The sequence below is a fragment of the Battus philenor genome, unplaced genomic scaffold (genome assembly GCF_028537555.1).
Source record: "Battus philenor isolate CCGP_79_NKW_IND1 unplaced genomic scaffold, ilBatPhil1.0.hap1 SCAF_8, whole genome shotgun sequence".
Taxonomy (NCBI): domain Eukaryota; kingdom Metazoa; phylum Arthropoda; class Insecta; order Lepidoptera; family Papilionidae; genus Battus; species Battus philenor.
The window spans coordinates 3,150,963-3,163,281 of record NW_027181748.1 but is presented as its reverse complement, the minus strand read 5'-3'; the positions used below and the strand labels follow the sequence as shown (position 1 = coordinate 3,163,281).

Here is a 12,319-nt window from a genome sequence, read left to right as displayed (position 1 = left end):
GTACCTTTTTTGATGTTAATTTATCGATTAAATTTCGTTAAAAGAAAGATTACACAGAAGTATAAGTTAAATGAGTTAATATTAGTTATGAGTTAAAATAAAAATAATTAAATCAAATAATAACTGAATATAATTTTGACAATGAAGCTCTATTGCATAGAAAAGTATGCTATTTAAATTTGACTTATTTTATTAGGTTAATTATAGAAATAATCCTTACTTTATTAATTATTATTAGTTTTATGTTTTCACATAAGAACTTACACAGATTTTAAAAATGTCAAAAATATGTTTTGGTAAATCTTGTCAAAGAGACATCACTAGCGCAGTAAGTAACCAATCAGACGCTTGTCACATGGGTTGTGGCGGGGAGGCTAGAGAACGGAACGAAGGTTTCCGAACGCTCGCGGGCGGCGGATGTCGTAACGTAATTCATTTCGCCAACTAACAAACAAATTTCGCCGCTCAGCCGGCAGGCGACAACGAAACTGTGAAAGTGTGGTGTTGTGAAATAAAATGGATTATTTTTTTTAACTTTTAACTTGTTTGTGCATTGTGATAACATTACAAAACTTTAGACGGTGTAAAAAGTTGCGGTAAGATTTCTTATTTGTTTAATTCGTCACTATTGTTTTGTGATCGCGCAAGTTGATTTTTAGTTGATACCGTGGATACATGAGAGCGTTATCATAGTTTTATCACGCTACCTAGTTGTTGCTAGTCTGGTTTAGGTTTATTTCAGCGCTGTTAGTCGTACCGGCTTTCGTAGTTTTGTCGGACTAAAGGCTCTCAGATCAGGAATTCCCGAGTTACTTAAATTATTCATTAAACTTTAAATTAGCTTAGCTTTTGGATGCTCCAAAGTTGGTTCAATAATCCAATTAGTCTTTCAAGTGCCGCTATAGTAATTTTATTAATAATATTTCGTTACATCCACAATATTTCATTTACCATTTCGAAACACTGTAGTGTTTTATTCATTATCATTAATTTAAAGTACGCTCTAAATTGCCATTATACTGGTGACGTTAGGCAATATTGATTGCCTTGAATTAATATAACTGTAAATAGGCATTACTAATGACTTACGTTCGTTAATCTTTGTCAAATTATACATAGATTGTTATCAATGTTAATTTATCAATTCCGTGTAATTTTAAAGTATTTTTAATTAATTGCACCAAATTTCTGGGCGAAAATATTTTTTAAACCTTGGTTTATAAAAGAATGTAACAGTTATAAACAAATATTCAAGAAAACTTGCAATTAAAATACATCTATATTACAATATTTTATTATCACCATAAACTTTTGTTTAGTACCCTTTGAAAAAGAATATCATAAGTAAAGAACCTGATAATCTGCATATTTCTGCTACTCCTGCCCCATATCTGATGTTCAAAAGACCATTCCAAGTATTATAGCTGACTATTGCATTCTAAATGCAGTGATAACTCATATAAACCATGAAGTACTTAAAGATATACTCTACTACAAAGAGGTAATAATAAAGCTTAGCTAAGATTTTATAGTTCTTGAATTTAAAAATCCTGTATCTTTTGTTATTGTAAAAATATGTCTATATAAACAAAAAATATATGTACACTTCTAAAGTACAGATAGGCAGTTTCTAATAAGTTTTTCTTTCCTAAGAACATTAGAATTATTTACCAGTTCTTCTTCCTACATCCCTTTACTCTTGGTTATGGTTTTTGACCATTAGTCACAACTCTGGATGAAGTGTTTTGTAGAAGTATCCTTTGTCTTTCTTTACAGTCCCCATCCAGATGATTGGCAAACACTCTGGAAATTCCAGAACTTTCCTGATCTTTTGACCGTCTTTTCTTTATATAATATGGCTATACTAATGTAGGCTAATCCTTTCCACTTCATTTGTGTCGGCAACTTAAACATATATATGATGTAGTTGTTTTTAACTCTATCCTACAGAATGATTGTGGGTAATTGACAATGAAATTCTTATTTATTTATTTAAATGTAAAAAAAAAAACATTTTCTATCCACAAGTGTTATGAAAACAATTGTTACTATGAATCATTCTTGAATACAATGTATTTAGTGTGTTTTTTTTATTATCATGATATATTATTCATTGTTACCTGTAGACTCAAGACATGTGGAAGACAATACAATATTACATTTAGAACAATGAATAGATTTAAATTAGTAAAACTATACATTTGAGAAATATATATAATGTATGTTTGATAATTTTTATGATTTATGTAAAAATTGTTATATGATCTTTTCGCTGTGATTTTGTATGTAGCTCCTTTTCAGGAGAAATCTTTAAATCTTATAAACCTATTTCCAATCTGTCTATATGAGGTGATGGCTCAATGTTATATTTAATTAATATATAGTAATATTGAATTTTGAAAGTGTTTTTTTGTACAGTATTTATAATATTATTTACTATTTCTGAATCTATTGATTTTTGAACTTTGATTTAAACATTTTTAATCACTTTGTATATGTAATTATCCTATGCTTAAGAATTTTAACAAGTGTAAGATATCTTTATTGGATTTATGTTGGCTACTGACTACAGTATAAACATATTATTGTACGTAATAAACCGTATTATTGTAGATATATTTAAATGACAACTCGATCGAAACTTATCAAAAAGTACAAAGTGAAAACGGCCATAAGGTTTTTTTTTAAATTGTGTGAAATAGCGTTGCGATGTTGCCAAACAGCCTTGCAGCACGGCACAGATCCGTAATTTTATTGTGTTTAATCAACGAGCGAAACAATGACGCCGACGTTGTTCCGAACAAAAGACCGCTATCACAATTTCCAAACGATAAAACCAGGTAAAGATATGATCTTGAAATAAAACCCGCAAAATGATTTGTTTCTTTAACTTGAATGTTTTTAGTTCACTTATGCTCTCTTAAACTATTTATCTATAGTGAACAACTATTCAAATACCGCAATACCGAAGATCTTTGACCAGTGCGCATTGTCAGTAATGATATGAATCCAAGACGTGGTCGCTTACGATGGGCCTTAATTCATGATCACCAATAGAGCAATGGAGAGGGCTATACTTGGATCTTTGCTGCGTGATCGAATGTGAGATGATGAAATCCGCGGAAGAACCAGGATGACCGTGGACATAGCTGGAAAAATAACTCTTCTTAAGTAGCAGTAGGAGGCGCATCGCTAGCGCAACTGTCGGCCCTTGGACACGTCAGGTTCTCGAGTGGTGACCACGAGCCGTTAATATATATATATATATATATATATATATGTGTGTGTGTATACCTATTATGTCGCACAGGATAATTGCAGTAATTTAACTTATGAAAGTACACTAAAAAAAAATATTAATAAATAGACAGACGCACAGATGTGAATATTTATTAATTGTTCCGAACGCAAAGGTATCAGTATATGGGTACGTATGTGTGTTATGTTATGTGTATGTGTGCGTTAGACGCCCGTTGCATTATTGTGATCTACGGGGGTGGCATATGCATTATTTATGCGTCTATCTGCTGATATGATGATGGTGAAGTACCTCTATGTATTAGATCGAATAATTAAAAAAAAGACAAACAAGGTACTATAATTTCAATAAGTATGTTAGAATATAAAATAAATCCTAAAGAGAATTAAACCTGATTGTAACCAAAAGTGAGATTTGACACGATGTACACGTATAAGAAATAATATATACAAATAAATAAAATTGTATTGTCTCTATGTAATATTAAAATAACCGATTTTTACTACATGCATATGAATATATATACAGTAGTACATACACCATTTTTTTTAGTTTTTGTCTGTGTTTGTTAGGATAATCTCTGAAATGACCAGTAATATTTTGACGAGACTTATAGTTGCAGGTACCTGATGTAATAAGAAGTAATTTAGGCCACTTTTGTTTTAGATAAATTCTTAAATAAAAAAAGAAAAATTATTTTTTTTTTGTTAAATTCCACACGGACGAAGTCGCGGGCACAGCTAGTATGTAATATAATCTCTGAGGATAACGGCGACGTCTTCTAGACCGGACTTATTTCTAATTTTTAACAATATTGAAACGTGTATTACCAATACATTGTTAATTAGATTTAATTCGAATACTTATAAAAGTCGTGTCTCTAATAAAAAAAAAACTTACCGAATTGAATTTCGAAATTATTTTACATATAATGTAATATCTCAAGCCTTAGCTAACTTATCCGCCGAATACGAAATTTAAATAAAAAAAATTAAAAATAGTGGTTTTTATTGTAATGGACAGCATTGTTAATATTTGATGCGTAATTAAAATATTTGTTTTTCGTACAGGAAAATAGGGGTCGTGAAAAACATGAATTTCAAAGATTGATAGCCCAAACTAAACTACTGCCTCTCAGATTTTTTATCTGTATTACAATTGCAAAAAAAAACAATATACGTAAAGGTGTTTGCAGTGTTAATTTCTTCATATATGTATATAAATATAAAATTATATTGAGTCCATTTCCTTACAAATAATTCAATTATATTATCATTAAAGTATTCGACCCGGTACTTGTGTACAATTGAATCGTTATCAGTTTAATGATAATATCTTACCGTCGACAATAACGATAAGGTGCACCGCACCAATCATCGTTCTAGAATGTTCTTTATTAACTTTCAAAAACCTACTTGCTAATCGTATGACGTAATTAATATTAGTCATATAAAACTAATTTATACTAATTGCCCATTTTACATATTTAGCTGTTGAAGCGCATTCGGTGGCAAATATACAGGAACCATATCTTTATTTAAAACGAAATATATTTTTTTATATAACGTATTTAGCTTTAGTGACTTAAACATTTTTGAATTTGGAATTTAATCTAACTGTTCATATAGTATTTAAATAGACCAACCCGGCAAGCTCAGCGAAGAACATCCTTTTACAAGATAGATCATGACCTTATTTAGTTTAACACCACAGGCCGCTTCCTATAGGTCCTGTTGAAAATCTACGAGAGATGCCTGTGTCCAATTAGTAGAAATCAGACGGATCAATACGGATCATTTTTATTCAAAAAAAGAAGCGTTGAACGAATAATGAAAAGAACTTTTGTGTTATAAATATTCCGGAATTAAATAAGACGACAGTTTACATCTAATTAAGTAAGAAAAGGACCAATATTTAGCCACTTCCGCACATGCAGTGGTAGTCGTGCAATAAAGTGCACCGCTCGCCAGCTCGCTGATAAATGCGTATGCGGCATATAATGTGAATTACACAACTGCCACCGATAATTCACTCAACACGTGTTTCACCCCTCCACGGGGCATCTTCAGGAGTTATGTTACACCGATTAGTGCTTAGACTCTGTGTTTGGCACTTGTGTTTGTTGCATGTGCGGAAGTGGCTAAATATTGGTCCTTTTCATACATATGTAAGCCTCCTATTTAATGTTGTCTTGAATTGTGAGCTGTGATAATCCACGGGGCATCTTCAGGAGTTATGTTACACCGATTAGTGCCAAACACAGAGTCTCTGTTTGCGAAAGTGGCTAAATATTAGTCCTTTTCTTACTTAGGATGGACTTCCGCGAGGTAACGCCTGATTCCATTAAATATTTACATCTAATTATGCTCAGGTAACTCTATGAGTAACTGGTAGAAGGCGCTTCCATAATATTTAAGCAAAAATAACTCCTTGAAAATACTACTGAGACTACGTCATCATCAACATTTCAGCTGTAGATCTCTGAAAATATAGACAAGAGGATCGGTTGTAAGCGGCCTGCATCGAGTTTGTTCCAACGACCCTATCAAGGTAGTCTTCCAACGACATTATCAAAGTAGTTCACTTAGTAGGCAATCGTTTTATGCAGCTTGTTGATTCGGTGGTCTAGACACTGCCTTAATTTTTTTTATTAATTACGTCAATCAACCTACGTTTAACAATCACCTGTCAAAGATTTAAAGTATAGAAAGAACAAAAAATATTTATGAACGAATTGTGATACTTTAGAAATCCTGTGATACAACTGCGATATGGTGTTAAGAAAATAAAAACATAAGATATAAATAAACACAATTTAAAATGTATAAATTCTATAATAAAGCAAAAGAAATAAAAATTAACTAAATGACCTTTCTGTCGTTATTCGTTGAGGGAAGGCGACGTAAGTGAGGCGAGGTATGAAAGGAATACAAAGAATGAAATAAAATAGTGTAGCAAAAAATTATGACGAACGAGTGAACGAAAAGAGGAATGAATAGATGACATTAAGATGGAAGAAATAAGAGAATGGAAATAAGAAAATTTTCTGAATAAATATTTTATTGGAACTTATCTCTATGTCCCAGGACAGGGGAAATAAGAAAGGCCTCCAATAGCGGGGGTCATTTAAAAGTAACATTGATTATTCATTATTAATAACGCATTCTTACTGCATTCTTTTTCTTCTGTAAGAAAGGGACCAATATGTAGCTACTTTCGCTATGCAGCAGTAGTCGTGCAATTAAGTGCACCGCCCGTCATCCCCCTGATAAATGCACATGCGGCAAACAATGCAAATTACACAACTATCATTGTTAAATCACTCAACACCTGTTTCACGTCCCTCCATTGGGCATCCTTACGAGTAATGTTGTGCTCTATGTGTTCGATTCGGTTTGCACGACTACTACTAAATTGGCGGAAGTAGCTATATATTGGTCCTTTTCTTATTTGGGATGGACTTCCGCAAAATAACGCCTGAATCCATTAGATATTTTTCTTCTGTCTTACAAAAGAAAATAAAAGTCTGTCTGCACAAATGACCCTGACAATTACGAATAACTGTTCATTGAAGGGTATCAGTCTTATTTGACTTACTGGATTATTCACCGGTTTATTAATACAGATAAAAAATTCACAATCGTTTTAACCGGTTGCCTTTACAATAACATTTATTTGGAACTATGGACCAAAATGTTTTTTTGTCATTATAATGTAATAACGAGTACTTGAAATTCTCAATGAAATAAATGAATTCTGTACGAAATATTTTCACGTTTAGCGTAAATATGGAATTCTTAAATATAATGAGGAGATATGTAGAAGAACCAAAGATACTGACGTAGTTCGAAGAATTGCTCGTTTAAACTGACAGTGGTCGGGAACGCGACCATGAGCTGGTAGACGAATTGCTGGTAAGCCCCCACCTAGGTAGACCGACAATCATTGACTGAAAAGAACTAAAGTGACGTCAAAATAAATAGGATGTAAAATTTTCTGAACAACATCGAGCTAAGGATGCGTCTACATTGATGTCGTTTTCACAAAGCGGACGCTTTCTCTAATGTCGTTATTCGTGACTACCGTACGACTAAATATTTTTAGATTGTAGCCAGGAATGATAACTTGGTGATTTTTATTAATATGTTCACGAAAATAGCTAATTATCTAGTGTACTTCCAAATATATTTAAATAATAAAGATGTTGTTACTTGAAAATTAAGAATAAAATTATCAAAAAACCAGATGGATTCGGAAGAAAAATGTACTTATTACTAGTTCTACTCTTTTGTGAATAAATATTTATAATTTTTTTTTCAATAAAACAACTATCATGAAGGTTGATTATTAAAAAAAGTTTGTTGTTACTGGCAGGTGAAAAACATTTAATGTAAGACAAGTTTGATAGCGCTATAAAAAGTAAAACATATATCAAGTGTAGCTTGAAAAATGTAATATAAAGTATACTTCATGGTATGACGTAATATTTGAGCATTGAGATAATCTAGCTGAGTATGAATAGGCTGCGCAATGCTTCTTATGGCTTCCATCTATGACTAATGTCTCTGGTATCGCACTCTACTTTGCAATATGTCTCGATATAAACCTAACTATGTTTTCTACACGGTCTTTTTTACACGATTTTGAAATAACTCGATAACAATACGCGGTATTGAAACAATGAAACAAAAATTAGTTCTTTCAAATAGGATTTGCCAAACGCCTTCGAAATGTCAAGACATTGTACTTATAATGTGCCATATAATTATGTATTTATACATAGTCAACCACTGCATCTGTGACACTCTGCACAGGTCACTGGCTTATACACAACAGAACTTAACGCTAATGACCACACCACAACACCAGTTTTTAGAGAGCACCCGCTCCATAACCGCGAACCATAACAGCGTGAGCAAACCAAGGTTGGATCCGGATCCCTCTTCGACTTGTCTGTGGTCCACGCTGCCGTCCCAAACCGCATGCACACAACAGCAACACAAACAGTACATTGCTCTACTCGGGTAGAGCGTTTTACTACGTGCTAACGACTACATGAAACTAGTACCCGACCGTCCAGCTTTGTTCATTTTTCAGTTTTTAAGTTCACGGATCTTTCCGCTCCGTGAACTCAGACTCACTTCTGATGAAGTTGTAAAAGCCTTTGGGCTAACAGCAACAACATCAACAGAGAATAAGTAAGTATACTTAGTATTATTGGGCCAAATTTTATGCAAACACTCCCCGGTTCGGAATAACGATTCTATATAAAAGAAACTGGTAAGAAACTCGATAGTAATGACTTGACAGTTCTCACGGGCGGTATATCAATGTCGAGTGTACTTTTTCATTTCGAAATAATGGCATCTATTAATGCAATCTAAGTTAAATCATTTCATCAAATTGAATGTGTGAAAAAAAAAACACGTAAAATAAATGCCGTATTAATATAAACTAAATTATATGGATATAGATTTATAGGGAAGCTCAATCTGATTCTTTTTGGATTCTTATTGCATTCTTCTTATGAAGCATATAAGAGGACACTAATGATCCTACCTAAATAATTATATTCATAAATGAATGAACGTGGATATGGTCATTACACCTCAGTAGAGGCTTTAGTCATTTAAGCATTTAGCCCAGATTTAGCGCCGTTATCGCGAGGACTTTCAATTGTTCCTGGACAACAAAGCAAGTTTCGATATAATAGATTATTTGAACACTATCTATTAACCTAAAACCTAATCAATGTGTCATCGAGTTAATAGGTAAACAGCGCATAAATATGAATTAATTTAACAATAAATAATATACTAATCTATATCAAACCTACGGAGTTGATATTGTTACAATGATCGTATGCGGTAAGATAAGAAATGTCGGCTCATCAAGCGATAATTCGTGAGTCGAGGTTCGCAGAACGAGCGATAGTCCGTATCAGACGCTTTGAACGCGATATCGAGAACTCACTATCACCTCAGTGGTTACGTATCCGCGAAGCAGGCAACATGGCTGAATATCGTGCAGGCAAAGCCGGCATCAACGCTGAGGCTCAGGCCCGAATCAACAGCAAGTACAACGATGACATCGCCACGGAAACACTCGAGTGGATCAAGAAACTGACAGGATCACCCGCCGACACAACAGGTACCGCCGACAACCTGTACGAGGTACTTAAAGACGGCACACTCCTCTGTAAACTGGTTAATTCCATACAAGAAGGTTCTGTTAAGAAGATCAATCAATCAACAATGGCGTTTAAATGTATGGAGAATATAAACGCGTTTCTCGAAGCCGCTAAAAAGCTGGGCGTGCCGCCGCAGGAGACGTTCCAGACGATTGACCTTTGGGAGAGACAAAACTTATACTCCGTTATAATATGCCTTCAGTCGCTGGGCAGAAAAGCTGGCAACTACGGTAAGCCTTCCATAGGCCCTAAGGAAGCGGATAAGAATGTCCGTGAGTTCACTGATGAACAACTCAGAGCAGGACAAAACGTAATATCTCTTCAATACGGCAGCAACAAAGGACAACAATCAGGCATTTCCTTCGGGAATAGACGTCAGATGTGATATAAGTAAATTAAAGTTTGTTATTTAAAATCCAATAAATTGCATTTTATATTTTCGTAAAACAATATTTTATTTACCAAACGTTTAAAATGTCTTAGTAAATGTACTTGCGGGAATGCGTAAACGAAGGTGATTAGATAAACATCGGGCACTCGTAGCTATGCTATATTAATGCAGCTGCAATATAGTTATTCACGTTTAGGTGTGTTTTTCCGATAAATCCTATTAATCTTAATACTTTGTATTATCACAATTCAAAAGATTATGTAATCATTAAAATTAACGTTTCCAATTATTTATTTGTTTACTTTAGAGTTAGACAAAAGCAGGAATTAAATCCGCAGTAGATAGGTTGTGGACGTGGTGATATACCCCGCTCATGTGATCGTTAGGGGGAAAAAGTCCTCGATCCCAGCACTAGGTAGACCGATAGTAAAGATTTCGGTAAGTGGCTGAATGCGTGCAGGTCTAGGAATTATTCCTTGTCGGGCGACTATCAGCTAATATGATGATGAGACAAAAACAAAAATAAACACCTATTTTCCTATAAAAATTATTGACCTTTAAGAAAGGTCGTAGACCAAGCATACTCCCTTGTGGAACGATATTATAATGTCGCCGCTACGGTATATCGATTTAACAATCAAGTAGGTTCAACTTCGTCAGTCTAGCCCTTTACTTATAAAACATGTTTCTTCACGCAATGCGACTGCAGATAATGTTTCAAACGATTGTCACAGATTATACATAGGTGTATATAATTGAACGCTTTATCGACGTTTCACATGATATTGAACAATAAAACTTTACGGTTTTAGCATTTTAAATCCGCGATATCATAATTTTTGTTCAAGCGTTTATGTAACTCTGTTACTTTTATTTTCTATATGTTCATCATTGATCATAAAATTACATTCACTTATATTTGATGCAATAATTAAGTGTATTATGGTGCGGCTGTACAATCAGCTTTCAAAATTCTTAAGGAATTTTAATGAAGCTATATTACCTTTTACATGCATAGACATATTACGGTAGGTCACGATTAAATTCCAAAAGACAGATCTGGAAATAGGTATAAAAACATTAAAGAGATTTTTTGTGTACCTTGGGCAAAAATCAATATTTTCATAAATAATTAGTAACGCAATGATAATACAGTAAGAGTATTTTCGAAATTCGTATTATTAATAAAATTATTTATTATCTGTGCCTGCAGATTTTGTACTATCAGAAGTTATTAGCTTGTTGAATTCCAATAGAAAAAAATATATAAAAGAGCATTCATTTATACAAAATGATTGGAAATAGGTGTATAAAACCTCTTGACTGAAAAATAATCTACAATACGAATGAATTTTTTAAATATTTAATAGTTTTTTTTATTATTTCAATCTATATAATATCAACACTTTCTATTAAGAAAGACAATTAATTTTCTGAAATGACAGCCTATGTTACTATATTTAAAGCCTACAACTATATTAAAAACGTTTATTAAAGTTGAATTTTACCTGTTATATCAGACTAACAGTGAAGAGGAAAATGTATTGATATGTAATGACTCATTGCTTACATAACCGATTATGCGAAAAACTATCTATGTTTATAGGTGAACAATTTTACCGTTTTTTTTTACATCGAATTCCTGTCATTTAGAAGAAAATCTTAAAACTGCTGTTATCATTGCCGAAAGACTCCCACTGGAAGGCACCTTCCCTCGAAAATCTCCAAGCTGACTGGTCGTGCGTTGTCCTCTGTATTCCGATTGATGTTCTCGTTATTAGCCTTGTGGGGCTCTTACAACTTCGTCTAATAAAAAATTCCTTCTTTCTACTCTATACGAGGGCCAAACTGAAAGTTTTTAGAACTGGCAACTTAAAAGCATTATATTAAAAAAATAAGTTTAAATTTTGAAAATAGAACTCTTTACCAATAATATTGAGTATACATTTCATTCATTTGTCATTTGTTTTACGATTTGGCGTCAAATTGAAAATTGTCTGTGCACGTCAGAATGAATTTAAGCCGAGAAAATTTTCGTGCAATGATTTTTTATGACTTTCGATGTCATATAAGTCAACAAGAAAGTTATGATAGACTTCGATTGGCTTTTCACGATGAAGCCCCATCTCGTGCCACAGTTTACAACTGGTTTAATGAATTCAAACGTGGTCGAACTAATCTCACCGATGATTTGCGTGAGGGACGGCCTTCTACAGCGACGACTGAAGACAATATCAGTGTTGTGCGGCGTATGATAGAGACTGATAAAAGAGTGACCTATCAGCAGATTCGGACAAGTCTAGGCATAGGTATGAGTCAAGTGCACAAAATCCTCCATGAACATTTAGCGGTCAGGAAACTTTGTGCCCGCTGGATACCGCATAATTTGACCGAGGCTCAAAAACTCCGCCGTGTTGATTGGTGCCGAGAAATGATCCAAAAATTTAACGGAGGTGACTCAAATGCTGTGTTCGACATA

The 12,319-nt window shown here is 33.5% G+C and overlaps 2 protein-coding genes across 5 annotated transcripts in view; both read left to right on the top strand.

Moving 5' to 3' along the window:
• Positions 1 to 352: 352 nt before the first annotated feature.
• jar (Myosin heavy chain 95F jaguar) overlaps positions 353 to 12,319 on the top strand; it is a 76,638-nt gene continuing 64,671 nt past the window's right edge. For 2 of the 4 annotated variants that reach the window (XM_068775289.1, XM_068775288.1), the window contains exon 1: positions 353 to 596. The gene's annotated coding sequence lies outside the window, so the exon portion shown is untranslated. The remainder of the gene's footprint in view (positions 597 to 12,319) is intronic. The other 2 variants (XM_068775287.1, XM_068775286.1) reach the window with 1 other exon arrangement.
• Positions 9,235 to 10,018, top strand: LOC137931669 (myophilin-like). The gene has a single exon (XM_068775150.1). The coding sequence runs from the start codon at positions 9,271 to 9,273 to the stop codon at positions 9,832 to 9,834; it is 564 nt and encodes a 187-aa protein (XP_068631251.1). The 5' UTR covers positions 9,235 to 9,270; the 3' UTR covers positions 9,835 to 10,018.